The sequence below is a fragment of the Odocoileus virginianus genome, chromosome 10, assembly GCF_023699985.2.
Source record: "Odocoileus virginianus isolate 20LAN1187 ecotype Illinois chromosome 10, Ovbor_1.2, whole genome shotgun sequence".
Taxonomy (NCBI): Eukaryota; Metazoa; Chordata; class Mammalia; order Artiodactyla; family Cervidae; genus Odocoileus; species Odocoileus virginianus.
The window spans coordinates 37800251-37824325 of NC_069683.1; the positions used below are offsets into that span (position 1 = coordinate 37800251).

Sequence of the window (24075 nt, forward strand, 5' to 3'; positions counted from 1 at the left end):
GTCTCTCAGGGCTCATCTCTGGGCTCTTAAATTGTCTTCTCACTCAAGATGTCCCTGCCATGTGCCCCTAAGGCTCAGAACAGCGATGCTTCTTTGGTCACTGCTTCTCTCTCAGCCCCTTTTAAGTCTCCCACTCTGACTGCAAAAGGTGGAATCTGAACCCTGACTGCAAACTAATGTCTGGGGCTTTACTGGCTGCTCCTGAGAACTTTTGTCTGTATATCTGACTCATTCTGTTGCCATTTTCCCACCATTTGCTCTACCCACCTGTTGAACATCTTTACCCTGCCAGTGCTGACTGCCACTTGAACAACTAAGCTGCCCGCAACCAGTTAGAAAATCCAGCTGTCTTCCAGGATCTTGACCCCCCCCAATGGACAGGTCCTGTGCCTATTCCAGTTTACTTCCAAACCCCACCTTCCCTGGAGAAATAGAATGTTAATATTAAAAATAATAGTTATTGAATGTTTATTATATATCAGAAACTGTTCTGCCTTTATGTAGATTCCCTTCTGTAATACACATAAGGTTTCCTTCTGTATTACCACAGTAATACCTAGAAGATAGCACTAGTTTTTACAATTGAAGTATATAATTAAAGTTCTATTTTTTATGATTGAAATATTTACAGTGGTGTGCCTATTTCTGCTGTATAGCAAAGTGACTCAGTTTTACACATCTATACATTCTTTTTTTAATATTCTTTTCCATTATGGTTTATCACAGGAAATTGGATATAGTTCCCTGTGCTATACACTAAGACCTTGTTGTTTATCCATTCTAAAGGTAATAGTTTGCATATATCAACCCCGAACTCCCAGTCCATCCCTCTCCCTCCTTCCTCTCCCTTGGCAACCACAAGTCTGATCTCTATGACTATGAGTCTCTTTCTGTTTTGTAGATCAATTCATTTGTGACATATCTTAGATTCCATGTATAACATGGTATTTGTCTTTCTCTTTCTGATTTACTTCACTTGGTATGAAAATCTCTAGTTGTATCCATATTGCTGCATATGGAATTATTTTGTCCTTTTTAATGGCTGAGTAATCTTTTATCATATATATGTACCACATCTTCTCTATCAGTTCATCTGTCAATGGATGTTTAGGTCGTTTCCACGTTTTGGCCATTGTGAATAATGCTATGAATGTAGGGCTGCATGTATCTTTTTAAATTAGTTTTTTCCAGGTATATGCCCAGGATTGGGATTGCTGGATCATATGGTAATTCTGTTTTTAGTTTTCAGAGGAACCACGATACTGTTTTCCATAGTGGTTGCACCAGCTTACATTCCCACCCACAGTGTAGGAGGATTCCCTTTTCTCCACACCCTCTCCAGCATTTGTTATTTGTAGACTTTTTAAAGATGGCCATTCTGACTGGTGTGAGGTGATACAAGTAGGTGGTACTATTGTTATTTCCATTTCATAGATAAGAAAACTGAGTCTTAGAAAACTTAGGTACAGTAGTTGATTCAAGGTCCCATAGCTAGTAAATGGTGGAAACAGAAATGTTGTGATGGCATTAAACCAGTAGGAGGTCTCTTTTCGCTTCAAAACATTTGAAAGAAGGATGAGCTGATACATACAACGACATGAATGAATTTCAAATGTATTATGCCAAGTTAAAGAAGTTAGACTCAAAGACTATATATTATTATATGACTTCATTTATACTATATTCCAGAAAAGGAAAAAACCATAGGAACCAAAAACAGTTTAGAGGTTGCCAAGGGCTGGGAGTAGAAGAATGGGGTTGACTGCAGTGGAACATTTGGTAATATTTTAAGGTAATAGAACTATCTGTGTCTTAACTATGGTAGTGGTCATATGATTGCATGCATTTGTCAAAACTTGCTAAGCTATACATTAAAAAGGATAATTTTTTTAAATTTAAAGTGTACTTTTATTTTTAAATGGAAAATATAGCAGACAGTAATTTTTCTCTAATTACCCCCAGCAATTGTCCAACTGTGGAAATAGAGGAGAGTAAAAATCAAAGTTTCAAAGACTTGGTGGAGTAATGAGCTCAGGTGGGAGCTTAGGATCAGATTTCAAGGATTTGAGAAAAAACATTCAAGGAGAAGAAGTAAAAACAGTAAGTTTAACTTCCCCCCAAAGCCTGGAGGTGTAGGAAAGACAAAAGGTAGACTTTGTGGGAAGACAGCATTGATGGAATAGTTTTTTCACCCAGATTGAGAAAACATGAACCTCTTTACTTCAAGGGAGATGCTCTTCAATGAAAAAGAGATGAAAGGTTTACCTTACCCATGTATCTAGTTTCTCTGGTACTCTTCATCATTTTATGTAGATATGCATTTCCATCTGTCTTCATTTCCCTTCAGCTTGGAGAGTTTTTTTTAAAAATATTTCATATACTGCAGGTATGCTAGTAATAAATTCACTCAACTCATACTTATCAGAGTGTTTTATTTCATTCTCATTTTTGAAGGATATTTTTGCAGGATATAGAATTCTAGGTTGACAGTTTTTTAGTTCTTTCAGAACTTTAGAGGTATAATTTCCTCATCTTACAGTTTGTCTTGTTTTTGAAGCAAGCAGCCATTCTTATCTTTGTTTTCCTGATTGTAATCTATCTTTTATTGCCTCTGACTCTTTTAAGATTTTCTCTTTATCTCTAGGTATCATCAACTGATTGTGATGTATCTAGGTGTAATTTTCTTTGCTTCAATTGTATTTTGAGTTTATTGAGCTTCTTGGATCTGTAGGTTGATATTTTTCATCAAATTTGTGAAATTTTCAGGAATTTAAAAAATATTTTATAACTAAATTTCTCTGTCATCTCCTTCTGAGACTCCAGATACCTTTATGTTAAACTAGTTTCTGTTCTAAAGATCGCTGAGACTCCAGTTTATTTTTTCAAATTTTTTATCTGTTTCATTTTGAATTGTTTCTATTACCCTATTTTTCAGTCTACATATCTTTTCCTTTGCCATGTCATATATACAGGTGTATTTTTCAGTTCTGGAATTTCCAGTGGGTTTTTAAAAATAGCTTCTCTTTCTCTGCTGAGGGTCTCCATTTATCTACTCATTAAGTCTATCTTTTCTTAAAATTCTTGAACATGTTGATAATAGATGTTTTAAAGTCCTTGTATGATAATCTCAATATATCTGTCATCTCAGGAACTTTTTTTTCTATTTTTTTTTTTCATGGTTATAATCATATTTTCCTGCTCCTTGATTGTATGATAGACATGGTAGGTGATATGTTATTGAGTGTCTGGATTTGTTGTCTTTCTTTAGGGAGATGAAGTTTTGATTTGACAGTTTTAGTGGTAAACCTGCTTAATTCTCTTTCAAGGCTTGTTTTCTAAGCTTTGTTAGGTTTAGTTTAGAGTAGCCCTTGCTCTGGGTATAATGTCATTTTACTTCTAATATGTGGCTTTTCTAGAGTCTCAGTTGAACATCCTGAATGGTTAGCAAAGTCTCTTTAATATGGTTGATTGGAATTCCTGCATCTCTAGCATTGTGTGATCTCTGGAATTTCCATTCAGCTCTTAGCTTATCAATAACTGTTCTCTCCTAGGCCTTTGAAGTCCCACCCTGCACATGTGCAGCTTAGTGTTTGGTGACAGATTTAAGTGGACTTTTATGCATATTTCTGAACTTCTCTGTGCAGCTCCCTCCCTTACTGGTATTTTTACCAGTAAATCCTATCTATCTCGGCAGCCTCAGATTCCTGTCAATTTAGCCAGATTGCCATTCTTCACTGTGCTCTATTTTCCTGCATCACAAACTAGAAAATGTCTAGGTCACACCTGAGACTCATCTCTTGTGTTTCCCTTTTGTCAGGGATCAGAGTCCTTTTCTGAAAACTGGTGCTTCATACATTTTGCCCATCAGGTTCCTCTGTCCTTGGGGATTCTCCAGGCAAGAATACTGGAGTGGGTTGCCATGCCCTCTTCCAGAGGATCTTCCCAGACCAGGGATCAAACTCAGGTCTCCAGCATCGCAGGTGGATTCTTTACCATCTGAGCCACCAAGGAAGCCCAAGAATACTGGGGCGGGTAGCCTATCCTTTCTCCAGGAGGTCTTCCTGACCCAGGAATTGAACCAGGGTCTTCTGTATTGCGGGCAGATTCTTTACCATCTGAGCTATCAGGAAAGCCCATATTTTGTCCAGTGTTATAGTTACTTATGTCCAGAGAGCTAGTCCAGTGCCATTTACTACATCAGAGTCAGAAGCATAAGTTGCATGAGCATATATAGATTTGGGAGTTATATGTAGATAGGAATATCTTATTCTCTTCTTCACACTGCTTTCAGGATAAAATAAAAAACTTACTATCAAGACATTCATATCTCTTCAAGGTCTGCCTAGCTGATGGGCTTCATTACAATAAGCCCTTTCTTACAAATACTCACACACACACACCCACACACACACACACACACACACACACACACCCCCCCCACACACAAAATGCCTTGACCTACTTTTGGTTTTTCTTGTGTCTCTGGCTTTGTTTTGGAACATACTGATCCCTCTGCAAAAAAATACCCTCCCTTTTACCCACTAATTGCCTTTCTTAACTCCTACTTATCCTTCGGAATGGAGCTCAATTGCCATCTCCTCCAGGAAGCCTTCTCTGGTACAGTCTGGGTTTAATGTCCCTTTATTTGTGCTTTTATAACACTCTGATTTTGCCTTTATCAAAGCTATATTGCCCACATTTTACTGTAATTGCCCGTTATGACCTGTCCTTTGTGCCCTTAACCTTACCCTCCACACCGAACATTTCAAGGATGGGATCAAATCTGATTCTTTTTAGAGTCACCATGGCCTAGCACACATTTTAGGAAAATTTTGGACTGTAGCTTGCCAAGCTCCACTGTCCATGGAATTCTCCAGGCAAGAATACTGGGGTGGGTAGCCTTTCCCTTCTCCAGGGGATCTTCCCGACCCAGAGATGGAATCCAGATCTCCCACATTGCCAGCAGATTCTTTACCATCTGAATCACCAGGGATGCCCAGTAAAGGACCAGATAATAACTATTTTACGGTTTGCAGGCCAGATGGTCTCTGTTGTAACCTCTTGACTCAACTATTGTATCATGAAAGCAACCATAAACAATACATAAATAATACATGAAATATAAAACTTTAATGGGACAAAAACAGGGAGTGAGCTGCAGCTTACTGATTGCTGACTTAGTACATAGTATTTGCCTAGTAAATGTTCATTTGACTAGTTAGCAGAGTAGAATATTATTATTGGAGGTCTTAGGGGAAATACAAAAGAATGTAATCAGTTGCCTACTTGTTTTCCTGGAATGGAAAAATGACACTATCTTAAGAGCTTAAGGAAGGAGAAAACACTAGCTAAGTAAAGAAGGCAGAATGATAGAAAGTTGACGAATTTCTGTCCTAAGTGACAGATCTCCCCACGCAGGGTTTTTTCCAGGAGGCTCTACTGAGATGAGATCATAAAAACCAGAACAGCTTGATCAGAGTGAGTTCATGAAGCACCCAAGAGCAAGAAGAGCCAGAGGGCAAGTACAGGCTATGTCCTAGGCAGCACCCAGCAGCAGATCTAGAGGAGCCAAGTTCTGTGGCCAAATCCAAAGGGTCAGAAACCAGGCAGATTCTGGAACTGAGCTCAGGGCGAGACGAGCCAGGGCAAGAGGGAAGTGAGAGCCAAGACAAGGTTTATGAGCAGGGTTGGCAGGGCCACAGTGTTTTTCTATTGATCCCTGGCCAGGTGGTACCTGGCTAAGTCTGGGTGTGTTGATGTTGGTCTTCTCAGGGAAGTTAAGTGACAAAGTCATCTATTAAGAATAGATGGGGAGAGGAGGCTAGGACTTAGAAAGTGGAGGAACTGTGCTGTAGCTACAATAACAAATTCTGTATAAGTCCAACCAGTTCCCAAAGATTTGCTAAGATATGATGGGTGAGACCGACAGTGGATAACAGGAGGTTATAGCAAACTAGTCCTCAAGGTTGCAAAACATTGTCCCATGAAGCTATGAATGGGTGTCAAGAAAATGAATGGTTGGCTTCTGCAGGATTGAGATTGGCAAGGAAATGCAGCCACTGGCAAAGCAGTCTAGGAAATCTGGGCTGTCACTGAATAGCTACCATATGCAGAACACCTGGAAGAATCCATCTACTGTGAACATGCCTCCTCCTACACCAGACAAAGGCCAGACATGGTTCTTCTTTCATCAGCGCTAGGCTTCTAGGCATCATTGTGAATCCCGTAATTTACCATCTAGTGCTGACAGCAGAAAGGATGTCAGAAGTGAGATGAGTGCACCTATGTCCCCCTGGAGTGGCTTTTCAGACTGATGCACACACCTGGCTAGCTAGCAATATCTCGGACTCACATGTCTAATCATTTCTTCCCAGCTTTCCACCTGCCTCTGTCACATCTATGCCCCATCCAAGCTACTGGGAGTAACTATCTAGACCCAGCTGCTGGAGCCAGAGAGAGGCTGGCTAAACCAAGGAGCTATGGCCTTACTTGAGAGTCAAAGAGTTGCTGATCGTGTCTGTTTTTCTGCCTTCACCCTGAGGCTGAGGCCCAAGTGTTAACTAGGAACCCCAGAGGTGGTCCCCCGAGTGTTCCCTTAAGAAAGTCATGAGCATTTACTTTGTCCCTTTCTCCCCAGGCCTCCTGATACCTGGAGCCTCTCTCCCTCTCATCCCTTATTTCCTGGAGAATGGGGGCTAAACTTGTCTGTGTCCCAACTAACTGGGGTCTGCTTAGCACCTCATTCTGCCAGCCTCAGACAACTATGTCCCATTTAGATGACTCCCCACCATTTTTTTCAGACTCAATTTCTTGCATCTAACATTCCTCTCATCTCTTCCTACCAGTTCTAGTTCAAACTGCTAACCAATCTCCAAATCTGATTCCCTTTGGTCCCATGGCTTCCAGAAGCTTTTCTGGCTTTGCCCCACCCCATTCAGATTTAATTTGACTAACTGGTATCTTTTGAGCCCATTTCATGTGTTAACTGTCATTAATTCATGGACTTCAGCCTCAGAAAGACACTAGGAGGCTGATCATGTCCATATCCCTACTTTACAGATGAGGAAACTGAGTTGAGAGTGACTGACTAACTTTTTCCATCTAGAAAGTTTCAGATTGGAGACTGGAATACGCACGTTTGATCCAAAAACTGGAGTTTTTACTTCACCAAACTGACTCCTGTAGACTGTCCAGTCCTCCCTGATTTTACTGGCTCACACATCTGGTCCCATGTTCCCATTTCCTCTCTTAAGCCAGGCCGTACACAGCTCAGCCAGGGATGCTGATGGATCTCCTGTTTGGTCTCTTCACCCTTGGCCCCTCTCCTCCCTGTGGCTGGCATGTCCTTCCAGAGATATGATGCAATGGGTGGGGGAGAGCTGGGCTCCTGCACTAGACAAACCCGACTTTGAATCCCAGGTTCTTCAATCATCTATCTGCTTTGGTGATCTGGGGTTAACGCATTTCACCTCTCTAAGTCTGTTTCCTCATGTGAAAGGTGGAAATTGAGATAGCACCTGTATCAAAAAAGAAAAAGAAAGAAAGAAATTTCTGTTTTGATTAATTTAAAAGCATATGCTACATATAAGAATTTCTTAGGACTTCCCTGGTGGTCCAGTGGCTAAGACTCTGAGTTCCCAATGCAGGGGGCCTGGATTCAATCCCTGGTCAGGAAGCTAGATTCCACATGCCACAACTAAGACCCAGCACAGCCAAATAAATAAATATTTTAAAAAAAAAGAATTTCTTAATGTCTGAATATGTCATAAAAGTTCTTTTAAATAAATATTTTCTATGAAGGGAGTTGACTTTCCCCTGGTAGCTCAGTTGGTAAAAAATCTGCCTGCAATGAAGGAGACCCCAGTTCGATTCCTAGGTTGGGAAGATCTGCTGGAGAAGGGAGAGGCTACCAACTCCAGTATTCTAACCTGGAGAATTCCATGGGCTGTGTGGCCTCTATTCATGGAATTCTCCAGGCAAGAATACTGGAGTGGGTTGCCGTTTCCTTCTCCAGGAGATCTTCCTGACCCTAAAGATAGATCTTATCTATTTTTAATAGAATTCCTGCTCCTCCTTTCCTGCCAGTTTTCCCATGGGAGTCTCCTTCCAAGGGGGACGTGTCCTTGCTCCTCTGCCTTCTTGCAGATGCTCATGGGGCTTTCCGACTATACAAATACAGAGACTTTGTTTTGTAGAGTTCTTTAAAGTTTTTGTAGTTCTCTCCCAGGCCAGCCCAATTAATTTGCACAACTCTGAGAAACAATCCAGTCTAGTAATTATTATCTCTATTTTTAAAAGGTGAACTGAGGCTCTGAGAGATGGAATAACTGATTCATGGTCATGAATGGAGGCCTGGAGCCTTGGTCTTCTGCACTGTGGCCCTCCCCCCAAGCCATCCTGCCCATATGTAACTGCCACTCACCTGAATTCCTTGTTATTTCTAACAGTGCAAATTGTCCCATGAGTGCCTGCTTTGTATCCCCAGGAAAGATGTAGTCTGCCCCCTTACCCTATCCTAGTGTCTTGCAAAATATCTATTATGTGCTTAATGTCATTCAAGGTTCTAAAATTTGAATAAATGTGATATGTTGCAAGACCATTGCAGAAAACTAACTAAAAAGTGTTGACTAGAAGGCTGAACTGATACCCTGACATTTTAATCAAGAGTAAGACATCTCATTCTTGAGGTACTTGTTTCTCTGTAAACGTGCATTTAGACTTTGAATCCCTGAATTTGGAGTTAGCTTCCTCAGCTCCTGTGTTCCGTGTTCTTGTGTCTAGAGCTCTGACCATGCTTGATTGGAGGTAATCTGCTGATCCATCCATTTCCCCTCCCCCAGGCTGAGAGTCCCTCCAGGACAACACCACATCCAAGTTCTGTCGGTGCCCAGGGCCTGCCACAGTGCTTGGCACATAGTAAATGGAAGTTGAATGAATAAATCAGAAAAAGCCATCTGGTCCATCCCTTCATCCCCCTGTGACTGTGCTTGTTCCTATCCTCTTACCTTAGTTCGCATTATGTATTTCTTATCTCTTATATTGAATCAAAGGCAGGTTCATATTTTACTCATTTTTGTAGCCTCCCAAACAACCAGGGACCCACTCCAGTGTTCTTGCCTGGAGAATCCCAGGGACGGGGGAGCCTGGTGGGCTGCCGTCTATGGGGCTCGCAGAGTCGGACACGATTGAAGCGACTTAGCAGCAGCAGCAAACAACCAGGGAAGGAAGAAACCATCTTTATTGAGGGTCTATTGTGTGCCAATGATTGCACATATATTATGTCATTATGTTAAAAAATTGAATTTAATTCTTATAACAGGTCGATAAGGTAGGCATTATCATCCCTGAATTACAAAAGAATGAGCTACGAATCAGGGAAATAAAGTAATTGTAATTTGGCCAAGTTTACACAGGTAGTAAGTGTCAGTGCTGGAATTTGAATCCCTGTCTGCTGGCTCTGAGACCCAGGCCTTTCTTTTTTTATGTTGTTTGGTGTTTATTTTTTAACAGCCTGTAGAATAGCTGAATGCTTTAGCCCAGTAGGAGTTAGGAACTCTGCTGAACTGAGACTTGAATTTAATCACATTGAATCAAATCTGTGCAAGCCTGCTCCCCAATGCTTCCAGCACATATACTGCCACCTTTGTATTTGATGAAATGGTTCAGGGAATAAGTGCTAAGCATTCACAGTGTATCAGGCTCAGGGCTGGGCACTTGGGGATACAATGCTGAAGACAGACTTCCTCAGGGAGCTTACAATCTAGTGGGAAAACACATGTAATGGGGATTGTAAATATGATCTGTGCTGATAGAACAAACTGGTAGTTACCAGTGGGGAAAAGGGAAGGGGAGGGGTAAGATAGGGATTAAGATATACGAAATAGGTAAGCAAGAAGTATCTATTGTACAACACAGAAAAATATAGCCATTATTTTTTAATAACTATGAAAACGTTGAATCAGTGTGTTGTATACCTGAAGCTAATATAATATTTGTAAATCAACTATACTTCTATTTTTAAAAATGTGATCCTGTGCTAAGGGGAGACAGAGACAAAGGTTTAAGTCATTCTAGGGAGGTCTTGGGAGGTTTCCAGGTAAATCAGGAAAGAGGAATGAGTGGGGTGAGACAGGAGGAAAGCACAGAGGAACAGCATGTGCTAAGCCACTGAAGTATGAAATTACAGGTAGAATGGGTCTGGAACAAGGGGATATTTTGGTGAAACAGAACAGGGGAATAAGTGAGATAGTGGAACTGCTCTCCCTGTGTTCATACCATGAACCAAACGTCGTGACTGATTCTGACCCTTGCTCTTACACAAGCAGTGCTCTGAGCCTAGATGATAGCCAGAACGTGCTTCCCAATCAGGAAGTAAACAGAGAAATGGCTGGCAACACCTCCCTCTGTCTTCTCTAGGGATGTGATGGACAAACACAGTGTTTGCATTTCCCTGATGTATGGGAAACAATGAGCCAGCAATTGAGAGACCCACATGGTGATGTTGTCTGCCTGGATCATGTCATGTCTCAGCAGACCAGGCAGGTTGCTTTGGGTCCATGCTCGTGATGTGCCCCTGGACCAGAGGACCCTGGAGTAGTAGGTGGGAGATGTGAACAAGATCCAGGCCTGTTCAGAATCACTTTCTTAAGTAGTGGGGGGTAGAGTAGAAAAGTCTGCCCACCCTGAGCCAGAGGGCTGGAAGCAGCAAACATCAGTTGGATCCAACTAGGTCAAGTTTCCCTCTTTGCTGTGCCCAAAAATATTCCTTAACTGGAGATTTTAAAAACCCAGCCAAAGAATAGCAGACAACTACATCAACATTATAATGAATTGTATGTAACAGGAATCAATAGGCATGTGTGCGTGCGTGCATGCTAAGTCACTTCAGTCATGTCCAACTTTTTGTGACCCCATGGACTGCAGCCTGCCAGGCTCCTCTGTCCATGGAATTTGCCAGGCAAGAAGAACACTGGAGCAGGTTGCCATTTCATCCTCCAAGGGATCTTCCCGACCCACTGATTTAACCTGGGTCTCTGATGTCTCCTGCACTGGCAGACGGGTTCTTTACCACTAGTGCCACCTGGGAAGCCCAGTAATCAAGATATATGTATTTATATTCATCATGTGCAAAAACAAATCCGGTATGGTGTTGGTGTTGACTTTTCTCTCCTCTCTTTCCTCCCCCTTGAGACTTTGAAAAATCCTCAGGCCAAGTTCTGCCTTGGTCCTGCCCTGACATTATTCTGTTCTCCTTCTGTGTCATCCATCACTTCCCTGCTACATCCCACTGCAGTCATTATCCTGAGTGATCCTCAGCAAACCACTCTGGACTAGTCATGTCCTTGTATCCAAACCGCCTCGTCCATCCTTTCAATCGCTAGCCTGCCTGCCCCTCACCTTGAAAGGTACATAAAAGCCAGCAAAAAACAGCAGTGCTTATTCCCAGGAATGAATGGTTAAGCCTAATTTCCCTTTATCTTTTGCTCAGTGCCCACCTCCCCAGCTCCACACTCTAATTTTGCCCACACTGATGCATCCTTCACACTGCTGTCTGGATGATTTATCTAAAATTCAAATGTGATCATGTCCTTCCCCTGCTCAGAACCCTTCTATGGTTTCAGACCCTTTAAAATGACATCTAAACTCCTGAAGCATTTAGAACAAGGCTCTCCATGGGCAGGCTCCTTCCTACTTCCCTGGCCTCATTTCCCAACTCTCCCCTTGACACCCTGTGACACAGCAATGCTAAATTACTTATGCCTCCCCAAACACACAATGTTACTTAATGTTTCTGAGTCTGCCAGAAATAGTCCTTCCTCTCTGTTCTGTCTTAAAAATCTGCTCAGCATTTAAACCTTTTCTCAACTTTCTTCTTCTCTGAGATTCTTCCAGACAGGAGTCATCTTTCTGGGCCAGCTCTGTGTCTTATTTAGACATCTACCGGTTGCCCTGTCTGCATATGCCCAAGACTTACTTGCTCACAGGGTCTATCTTACTCATCCCAGAATAGCACAGGACCTAACACAGAGCAGGTACTTAGCCAACACAGCTTGGATCATTGTCCAGTTACACCTCCCCATCCTTGAAGGGACTTGTGTTTTAGCCACAGCACCACTGATACCTGCATCTGATTGGCTTTTCCAGGTCGGGCCAATCATTGGTCTGCAATCATTGGCGGATCCCACTCCAAGAATTACGTGCTATGGGAGTATGGAGGATATGCGAGTGAAGGCGTCAAACAGGTTGCAGAATTGGGCTCCCCAGTGAAAATGGAGGAGGAAATTCGACAACAGGTAAGAAAAATAATCCCAGAATGACTAAAACCCAGACATGCCGTCAAGCATCCTTTAGCTTTCTTTCCCAGGGACTCAAAACTTATAGGACAATGTGCTGGAAAATTGGTACTATAGGAGGTGAAATCTATTTGCTGAGTTTCAGAGTGCTTATGTTCAGTTGATGACAGAGGCACAAATGTTCATCTTGTTGTCTCACATCTTCCCTGACTGCATTTGTGGTTTCTTGAGCTTGTGCTAAAAGCTGTCGCTGTGGCTGCATTGTTGGGATGCCGCACCTTTGTTCTCCTGAGGATCAGTGTGGTGGGTTACTTTGATTCTTGAGAGGGTCAGGAGAGTGACATTCACACGAAGCTAAAATCACCGTTTCCAAAGAGAAGCATTTGTTTTTCGACACATGTTTTTGCACCTATATCTTGAGGTGTTTGATAAACTGGTCAGTGATTAATCAAAATCATTATAAGCTGAAGCATCTTTAATGTATTGATACAGTGTACCATCTCATGCGGGCCCAGGAGTCAAGTATTATCTAGGACCCCTTTCACACCAACAAAGGATAAGAGAGAAATAGTCTATCATTCTTTTGTATTTGTTGGGAAGTACCATCATCCATCATCAAAAGCACTAGAAAGAGGTTGATGAGGGACCTTGAAAGAAGAGCTGTGGTTTATTGAAGGCCACTCACAGGCTTCACCGTGGGGAGGAGACAGTCCAGCTTTGGCCATCTCTACCCACAAAAGCCCTTTGGGCCTCAGAGAGCTGGGTAGCGAACCACGTGTCACTGCTCATAAGTGTACAGGGGGAAGGAAGGAAAGAGCCAGCCATGCTGGGAATGTGGTCGTTTCCAGCACAGGCCATGGTGAGGCTGCTGCCCTGCTGGGCTCCTGCCCCACGTCTCCTGAGACAGTGCAGGGGGCCCTGTGTCTCACGGTGTGTGTGTGCAGCGGGGCAGGCAGAGCTGAGGCCCCCTGTCCTTCCCCCTGATGTCTGCCATCTGGACTCCAAGCTCCCACAGACCCTAAACTGAATGCAGCAAAGGCCACCTGATTCCTGCTGTAATCCCCTGAGGAATTCTTTTGGCCCAGCATCCAGAAACACCCAGGAATTAGCTTATGTTCCTCATTAATTTGATTTAAAGCCTTTCTCCATTTTCAGAAAAAATTGTTTAACCCAGCATTTCAAGATAGTGTGCTATTCATCACAAGTTTATCTTACCAATGACTTAGTGTTTCTCTAGCTCTGGCCGCCACACCTTGTCACTGGTATTGCTCATTTAGGCTATAGCACAGCCACATTCATCTGCAAAGTCATGAAGGGTTCCATACTGGTCCTCATCTGTCCAGGCTATCATGGAGGGGAGATACCTTGTCTGGGCTCCTGATTCTCAAGCATGGAATTGTGATATATGGCCTGCCAAGTTCTGTTGTGTCATATGTTGAAAAACCATTTGTTATAAATAATAGCTGAAGCTAAAGTTAGCATATTAGTTAGATCAAGATCAAGGGCATCTTCCTAATAATGCCCGTGTCACTTGTTGGCTATCTTGAGGGATTTCTGGAGAGAAGGGAAGCATGCAGGAATTCTGAGAAACTGAGACCTCATTGTACTGGAGAACACGATCAGTCATGTGTCATAGCAGTAAGAAGTCTGACAATTGATGAATGGACCTCCCGCCTTCTGTCTCCTCTTAGGAAAATGTTCTTTGCTTGGTGTGTTCCTGACCAGCACACTTGGGATTAGCTTTTGTACACGCAGACAATGTCTGGTTCTCCCAGCTGGCTAGTGTTCCTGACATTAAGTCATAATAATATTTAATTATGGGTACTGCACATGAAAGTTAAAAATCCCACTGAGCACGTCCTAAGGTCTGTCAGGTTCCCTGGATGCTAACCATGTACTTTTAGCTCTCACCTCTAGTTGGAGAAGACAATATTAATTCCCAGTTTTTCTGATAAGGATAACTGAGGCACAGTCAGTAGTTAGAGAATTCCAGAACTTGAACCCAAGTCCACCTGGCTCCAAAACCTATATTAGTACCAAATAAATAATTTGCAGGGCCCAGTGAAAATGAGAGGGTCTTTGTTCAAAACATAAGAATTTTAAGATGGTGGCACTTGAATTTCACAGCACAGGACTGTAACAATCTGCACAGGTCACACACTCATGAGACTGGCCCTCTCTACCCACCTTCCTCGCCCCATAGAGAAACGCCCCCCCCCTCCAGTCTCTGAAATAAGCCTATTTCCAGAGCTCTGCTCAGCAGTGCATCCAGCAGCCCAGCTCCTAGAAAAGTCAGACAGATAAAGTGATTTCAGGGTCCCTTCGCTTTCAAGCAACTCATGGTTCTAAATATTGTTCCCTGAAAGCACACCATTTATTCTTCTGTAAGCCAGGTAAGAAACAACATAAAAAAGGAACAAGAATATGAATCCTCCTAGAATATGAAAGTGTCCCCTGAATAACCGAGAACTTGTTTGAACACATCTACAAACTAACACAGTGTTCTCAGCCTTTAATACCTTATATCCTACCAACTGCTATATCAAAGAACCCGAGTCCAACCAGGATGAAAATAAAAAGGTCTCTTTTCCCAAGAAAGACGTTTATATGCTTCCTAGCATTCTCTTATTATAGACTTATCACTCGCTGCAAGTTTCAAGGGCATTAAAAATCACAGCAGATATTGTTGGAGGTAAATCTTATGCTAATGGCTTGCAAACACAAATGAACAAAAACAATAATCCCATTAGTAGTGGGAAACTGTAATAATATTATTGAGTATAAATTTTAACGTGCCTATAGCTACAAAACACCAAGAAAATTAATGAAAAATTGCAGCAGCATTATTGGCATTCATGACACTTGTAGCCAGAGAGAGTGGGGGGAAGGGTTCAAGGCGCACTTCTTAGCAGGAGACAGAGGCAAATGGGTCCTGGTGGGGATGGTGGATTAGGAATACTGAGAGAAGCCTGGCCTGGCAGGTCACAGATGAATAACCTCAAGTCAGGTGGAGGCAGTAGGGAATGGTAGATCACACATGCAGGCAGACCCAGGACCCAAAAGTGAACTGATGAATATTCATCATTATGAAAATGGTACACTAAGACCATTTTTATTTTGTCAAGTATACATCTATGGCTCATGTACAAGGTGTGTGGGCCCAAAGATGGTGCCCCCTTCTCCATGTTATTCATGCTAGAAACTTGGGCATCACCCTTGATTCTGCCCCCATCCCAACTTCTTCTGCCTTCTCTCCTAAATTCCTCCAGGTCACTTCCTCAGTACCACACCTCCATTTAAACCATCCTCATCTCTTGCCTTAATTATTGCACTAGCCGTCTGACCTCCCTGCCTCCAGCCTTCTTCCTGTTATTCACACTGCACCCCAGCCATTTTATAAAATATCCATTGGATTTTGCCACTGTCCCAATTAGGATGTTTAATGGCTACTAACTGACCCCAGAAAAATGTCCAAACTCTTGATCATAGCTTAAAAACCCTCCATGATCTGACCTCCCCCATCTTATTGCTTGCTGCAACTGTAAGCTGAACCAGTGCCAAACCTCTTTCATACTCTCCAAAAGCCATACCTCTCTTGCATCTGGGCCTTCTGTCAGTCTAGAACATCTTCCAGCTCCCTTTCAACTGGTGAGCTCCTGTTTATACTTCAGAACTCAGCTTAAGTGTTGCTCTTCCTGGAAGCCTTCCCAAATTCTATACAAAATCTGCCCCCTGGCCTGGTCCTCCCACAACACCAGGTACCTCCCCCATCATTACCATCATCACATTTACTGCAAGTTCTTCTTTGATATCTCTCCTTCACTAAACTGCAAAGTTCAGAAATCCATGTTCTCCATCTCTGTATCCTCTGAGTGGATATAGTGTTAATTGTTTCATAATTGTTTCCTGCATAGATTAATTCATTTGATAATTTTACTGAACAGCTACTAAATAAATGCCAGGCATTGGAAATCCAGCAGCAATGAGATCATTCCCTACCTTCAGGGAATCTACATTCTAATGGAGGGAACAAAGGGGGGAAATGGTTAAATAATTATAAATTAAGGTAAGAAAAGAAACTAACAAGGAGTGGCATAAAAAAAAATAGTAAGAAGGAACCTTGTTAGTAAGGTGGTCAGGGAAGGTCTCTGTGAGGGGTGCCCATTAAGCTGAGACCCAAAAGAAAAGCATCAGGAAAACATCACTCTGGATGGTGACAACAGCATGTGCAAAGACTCAGAAGTAGAAGAGAGCTTATTATACTGGAAGAACTGAGAGAATACTTGTGTGGCAAGAGAAGAATGAATGAGGGGGAGTGTGGCTCCATGTGCATTAAGGACACATTGTCTCCACGCTGGAGAGATTCAAAGATTGGGAAGGTGAGGTGGACATATAAATTACTATTCCCTTATAATGTACTTAGATTCTTTAGGGGGATCTCTGCAACAGCTGAGGAAATGCAGACATCAGACTGTGTAGCTGTTGAATGTGCCATTCTCTGGGTCCACTTTCCCTGCAGATGTGTTAGACACGTGTGTTTCCCAGCCCCTCCCTCTGGGCAGGCTGGGTCTGGCGCCGCTTCCTGGAGCGACTGCAGCTCCTGGTGCGGTCCTTCTCCTAGACAGAATGGTCCCTGCTTCGTTCCTTCTCCATCTCCCAAGCATGTTCTGTGTCCCTGGAAGGTGGGCACTTGTCGATTTTCCTCTCTGCTCTGTTGTTCCTCATTCTATTGCTTCATTATGGTTTCTTTTATTCTCTTCCATTTTAAACATGTCTAATTGTCTTACTCGGATTATTCTGTTACCTCAGGGTCTTAGGGACGAATGTTGCTTTGAATTGAACTGGCCCACCCTCCCCATCGCTAGTGTCCTTGGTTGACTTTGGATTGTTTGCTCATCATCAGTGGGTATTTTTCTTTGTTTCCTGTGAGAGTCCTCTATGCTCAAGTTGTATTGTCTGCTCAAGGGGAGATTGTGTTTTTTGTCTTTTCACCCCGGTTTTGATGTCATTTCTCAGCTTCAAGTCGCCCACTGCCAGGCCAGTGGCCTGCACTTACACATGGGAGAGGCTGGGGCTTCTATTTCGTGAAGGTGAACTTTCATTCAAGGACCTGGATGAGAGCAACCTTCCTTGCCACCTCCCCAAATGACTGACAGAGGATTTCCTTATCCCCATTCGCAAAAAAGGAGAGCCCTTCAAAATATCCAGCTTGAGGCAAGGCTATCTTCCCACATGTCACCTAACACTAGCTTAAGACCTCCTCTTCTTGCCCTGCATGATTTTAAAACCTCTAGCTCCTGGGACAGTACCCTGAGCCCAGTCCCAGGCATCACCTCCACTCACAGTTTTGGGTTAGACTTTTCTCCTCCTTTCCAGCATCCAGGGAATTTTTCTAAACTCCCTTCTGTATTTTTGAAACTTCCTCCTGCTCTATTTTGTCTAACATGTCTGTGTGATTGTAGTAGGAAGGAGACTTTTTGCATCAGCTCAGTCTTGCCTACCTCCTGATGTCCACCAAGTATCTCCAGCACTTCATACACTGTCTCACACACAGTAGGTGTTCAGCCAGTGTCTGAATTGGTGAACTGACACACAAACCATAAATGTCTTACTAAGTCATTGTTGTTGTGTTTAGTTGCTAAGTGGTGTCCAATTCTTTGCAACCCCAGGACAGCCAAGCTCCTCTGTCCATGCAATTCTCCAAGGAGGAGTACTGGAGTGGGTTGCCATTTCCTTCTCCAAGGGATCTTCCTGACCCAGGGATCAAACCCATGTCTCCCGTACTGCAGGCAGATTCTTCTACAGCTGATCCATAAAGTGAAGCCCTATTAAGTCATTTAGTTCAGTTCAGTCACTCAGTCATGTCCAACTCTTTGTGATCCCATGGACTGTGCGTGCCAGGCTTCCCTGTCCATCACCAGCTCCTGGAGATTGCTCAAATTCATATCCATCAAGTTGGTGATGCCATCTAACCATCTCATCCTTTGTCGTCCCCTTCTCACGCCTTCAATCTTTCTCAGCGTCAGGGTCTTTTCCAATGAGTCAGTTCTGTGCATCAGGTGACCAAAGTATTGGAGTTTCAGCTTCAGCATCAGTCCTTCCAATGAACACCCAGGACTGATCTCCTTTAGGATGGACTGGCTGGATCTCCTTGCAGTCCAAAGGATTCTGAAGAGGCATCTCCAACACCACAGTTCAAAAGCATCAATTCTTTGGTGTTCAGCTTTCTTTATGGTCCAACTCTCACATCTGTACATGACCACTGGAAAAACCATAGCTTTGACTAGATAGACCTTTGTTGGCAAAGTAATGTCTCTGCTTTTTAATATGCTGTCTAGGTTTGGCCTAGCTTTTCTTCCAAGGAGCAAGCATCTTTTAATTTCATGGCTTCAGGCAGTCACCATCTGCGGTGATTTTGGAGCCCAAAAATATAAAGTCTCTCACTGCTTCCATTGTTTCCCCACCTATTTGCCATTAAATGATGTACCGGGTACCATGATCTTCATTCTTTCAATGTTGAGTTTTAAGCCAGCTTTTTCACTCTCCTCTTTCACTTTCATCAAGAGACCCTTTAGTTCCTCTTTGCTTTCTGCCATAAGGGTAGTGTCACCTGCATAGCTGAGGTTATTGATGTTTCTCCCGGCAATCTTGAATCCAGCTTGTGCTTCATCTAGCCCAGCATTTCACATGATATACTCTGCATATAAGTTAAATAAGCAGGGTGACAATATATAGCCTTGACGTTCTCCTTTTCCAGTTTTGAACCAGTCTGTTGTTCCATGTCCAGATCTAACTGTTGCTTTTTGACCTCCATACAGGTTTTTCAGGAGGCAGGTAAGGTGGTCTGGTATTCCCATCTCTTTAAGTATTTTCCATAGTTTGTTGTGACCCACACAGCCAAAGGCTTTGGTGTAGTCAATAAAGCAGACGTAGATGTTTTTCTGGAACTCCCTTGCTTTTTCAGTGATCCAACGGATGTTGGCAATTTGATCTCTGGTTCCTCTGCCTTTTCTAAATCCAGCTTGAACATTTGGAAGTTCACGGTTCACGTACTATTAAGTCTGGCTTGGAGAATTTTGAGCATTACTTTACTAGCGTGTGAGATGAGTGCAATTGTGCTGTAGTTTGAACATTCTTTGGCAGTCATTAACAAATGACAAATTAAGTCATATGAACTTTAGTGCCCTGGTTGGGCGCTAGCTCTCTGCCTTGTCAAGGAGGGCTCGTTTTCCACTCTGGCTGTTTGGTTCGAGTAAGCTGAGAGCCACACAGCACAAGCTTTATTCAGGGGCCAAAGAATGGAGAAGTGGGAACTAAGATTGACAGGTTAACTTCTCACACACCTGGCCAGGGGAATTTAATTTTAAAGAGTAAGACAAAGGGAGGAGGAGTGAGGCTAATGATGGGGAAGCATACATTAATCCATTGGAGAAAGTGCAGGACTCTTTCCAGGGATTGGGGTGCCATCCCCTTTTATCCTTTTTTGGTCCTTGATGTCAAGTCGTGGCTGCCGTTTGTGTTATTTAATATGCAAATATAGTAAAATCAGCTGGTAATGAGACTCGGGCTCTGTTGAAAATCAGATTCACTGCCATCTTGGTCCAGCTGGGTTTGTTTGTTTGTAGCTTCCTTTCTTATCTCAGCCCTTTAACTTAAAGATTTATGTTCACTTCTGCTAAAGGTGAGGGTCGACAGGTTCTGAGCAGCACCTGGAGCATCTCTGGCAACAGCCTCTTGCATAAAACCATACACTGGGCTCTCACTCATGAAAAAAAATGCTAGAAAAAAAACACTCCAACTTTCATATTTCTCTAAATTTGAAGCTTTCCTGACTGTAAGAGGACAGATAATGGTGGACCCTCACACAGACACTGATTATTTCACCTTCTGGAGGCCTCACTTTGGTGGATTGCTTAAACCTGCCACCAGGATTATTGCACCACCTATGGCACAAGAATCAATAAACAAGCTGACGTCCTTTTTCTTTAAAGTTGAAACAGTTTATAAGGCTCTGGGAACTGGTAGAAAGAGAATTTTCTTTTCTCAACCTCATTGAGTTGCAGTGAGGACTAATGGAGCCGATGTGTGTAAAGCGCTTGGAGCAGACCCTGCTCTATAGAAAGCGTTTACTAAATGTTACCTGTCATTATCATGTTCTCATTCTTGGTCTTCATTTCCTCATCAGGAAAGTGAAGAGCCCCTGTAGGAGCTACAAAAGTTAATGATTCTGAAGGTTCAGCTTCATCAGGTCAGTCCCCAGCCTGAGAGGAGGACACCACTTCTTTGCCATCCCCTGCCCCCGCCTGCCCCTCCCACCCCTGCTTAACAATGTCACCTCCTAATAGCCTTAGCTCTCCATCCCAAAGTTGACCCTGTACTATTTGAGGATAATAATCGCACCCTCATATAAAAAAGGAGCCACAACAAAACTCCAGGCTCATTCCAACTCTATTCCTTTGCACATGTTCTTCTTTTTCCTTGGGACAGCTTTATCTGGATGTCCATAGTAGCTAGTTCAAGGCCATGTCCAGAACAAGGCCTCAAGGCAGCCCAGAACAGGAGATCTTCCCATTTGCTATGGGATACCTGCTGGGGGCTAGAAATGCAGACAAAGCTCCCAGTCCAAGGAAGGAGGTGGCCTAGTGAAGTCTCTATTTTTATACATACAATTTTAAAGGTTACTTTCCACTTACTATTACAAAACATTGGCTCTATTCCCCTATGTTATACAATACATCCTTGAGCCTATCTTATATACAATAGTTTGTGCCTCACAGTCCCCACCCCTTTGCCCCACCCCCACTGCCCACTGGTAACCACCAGTTTGTTCCCTGTATCTGCGAGTTTGGTGAAGTCTCTTAATTGTAAGTAACAGAAACCTGTTAAAACTAACTCAAGAATAAAGGAAAGCTTATTGTAGGCAGTAAATAGAACTCAGGAGAACACAAGTTAGTACTGAGTGCAAAAAGTCTCGTGAGAACTCTAACAAGAAAACATCAGGCTGAGAGAATCATTTATGCCTTCCCCTCCCCACCCCACTCCTCCAGCCTAGAGTCACATGGTCTTTTCTGTACTCTTCTATGTGAATCTCTTCTACTACCCTTTCTCAATAGATCTGCTATCTCCTCTTACTTATACTGCACATGACCGCAAACGGTGGCTGTATGACTTTCTTCCTTGGCTTTTCATAGCCAGAGTGGTCTTGGTAACTCTTGGTTGAAATACCAGAAAGACGGATTGATCATTGAAGAGTCTGTGCGTGGGTGTCCCCTGCATCAGATATCTATCTACTCTAATCAGCAGTTGTCCCCCATGTAAAGAACCACAGAGTATAATTCCATACAGGGGTGGTGGGTAGGGCAGTTTTTACTAAAAAAGGAATTGGCAGTAGAAGGTAAATTGATTGACATTTCAGGGCAGCAGGAGTAGATTGGCAAGAAGTAGACTAAGTCATCGAAACCCAGACAAAACCCAAAATTCGGGGCAGGATATCGGGGAGGAACACTAAAGAGAACAGCGGCTGGGCACAAAGGAGATCAATAGAACCTTTGGACACAGAGCTAACTAAGCCTATTGGATGAGAACTACTGCGCCTAGAGATTGGTTCAGCCATTGAGGAGGGACCTGGAGATATCCCTAGACCTAAACATAAGGATTTGGAAAGATCGAGATCAGAGAAAGGTTATGGTGGCAAAGGGCACAGTCAAGATCATTTGCTCTTATATTACAATGCATTTATCTGCTTAAGAACCATGAAAACAGTACAGGGCAAGGAGATATGCTCCCTAAGTCTTTGACCTTGAGTAGATCACCTAACCTCAATAAGCCTTAGATTTTTCATTTCCAAAATGGTAATCATGGACATGAAGTTAAGCAAACTCTAGGAGATAGTAGAGAACAGGGAAGCCTGGTGTGCTGCAGTCCATGGAGCTGCTAAGAGTTGGTCACAACTTAATGACTGAACAACAACAGCAATCTTGAGGATATGAACTCCATATATTGGTTATGAAATAATACACATGCAGTACCTGGCTTGAAGTATGACCCAATTATTACTCTTAGTATTAAGACAAAAAAAATTAAATTTGGAGGATTCGTAATCTACTTGTCCTCCCATCTTCTAAGAAGATGCTTCAGTTTCATTGGGTGGGAATGCAGTTGACAGAAGAGGTAAACCGTGCTAACTAAAAGCTGCTAGTTAGCAGGTAAAATGTGCTAACTAAAAGCTGCTAGAGAAAGCAGACCAGGAAAAAAGAAGTGAGGGGAGAAATAAGGCCACTAAGCTGGGACAGAATTAGAATTTTAAAGTGTGAGAAGAGACATATATGAGCTGCTGCCATTTGGATTGGAAATACAGATTAAAAAGAAAGGTCCAAAGAAGACTTTTAGTAAATTTGATTTCTCAAAGAAGAGACATCTAAAGAGAATTTTTAGCAGTGCACTTTGCAGAACATTGTGTGATGTAATTAACCCTCTGTTGGTTCCTCAAGACACATTTAGTAAAGACCCGCAGTGCTTTTCAAGGCCTCTTGGAATCAGATTGGGTAGAAACTTTAGGTTGTTACTCTGCTGCACAGTCCCAAGTGCCTAATTTTATTGGGGTTACATTAATACTGTTATCCATGCCTCTTTTGTCCTTCACAACCTCATTCAAGGCTTAACTCCATGGAGTGTGCAAGTGGGCACTTGTGGTTGATAGGAATAAAGTGGTACTAGGGGTGGGGGTGGAAAAGAAGTTAAATAAAGATTCCCAGTCACAGACACTTGATACAGAAATTATAACATCATTTGAAAGGTGGGACTTCAGTCATATGAAACCTCTTGTTTTCTTTCAGTTGAGTCTTCAAACAAATCTATATCACAGTAGGACAAGCAGCCAAAGTGATTCAGTGATCCCTGTTCTTTAATAAAACTGGAACAGGCTGCCTTTGCTAGAAGGAGGCAAAGTCCTGCTCTTAGCAGAATTTCCTGACTTCCACAGCTTCACATCAGAGCATCATCAATCCCTGGAAATTTTTCTGAGAATCTCTCTATGGAAGAAATGGGGGATGGTTTTATTCAGAACTTATAGATTATTTAGCTTTCTAAAAATATATTTTTATAGCATCTAAGCCAAAATATTACAAACAGAAGGCAAATTTAAACAGGGAAATAATTAATAAATTGTCAAGATTTAGAGACAATTTCGCAATAGCTATCAAAAATTGTACATTTTCTTTCTTATCATGGCAAAAAAAGCCCACATAACATAATACCATGTTAACCATTTTTAAGTGTATAGTTCTGTAGTGTTGAGTGTATTTATGCTATTGTGTGTACATTTTCTTTATACCTTAACATAGTAATTCTGTATCTAGGATTTTGTCCTTCAGAAATATTCTCACACAAGGTATGTGAGGAAGAATACTTATCACAACATTGTTTATAAAAATAAGAGATGGAAAAAGCTATTTTTTAATCAATAGGGGGCATATTAAAAATTCTGGCTTCTTCTATGTAGTTAAATATCATGCAGCTACTAAAAGGAGCAAGGCAGATCTGTATATATTGATATAGAAGGCTCCCTGGTATATTTACTAGGTGGGGAAAAACATAAGAGTGTCTCTAGCTAGCTGCCATCTGGGGAAAACACAGGTGGGTTAGAGTCAAATGATTATATGCACATATAGAATTTTATATGTATAGAATATCTCTATGCACACACGTCAGAAACTCTGTGTCTCTAGAGCAACCTGGGAGAGTAGGGGTCAGATGTGAAAGGTATATTCACATTTCACTATGT

General features: G+C 42.4%; 1 protein-coding gene across 1 annotated transcript in view; it reads left to right on the plus strand.

Moving 5' to 3' along the window:
• Positions 1–24075, plus strand: part of SPON1 (spondin 1) — a 302143-nt gene that overhangs the window by 163085 nt on the left and 114983 nt on the right. The window contains exon 6 of the mRNA XM_020873051.2: positions 12145–12293. Coding sequence (XP_020728710.2) covers positions 12145–12293 — 149 coding nt within the window. The remainder of the gene's footprint in view (positions 1–12144; positions 12294–24075) is intronic.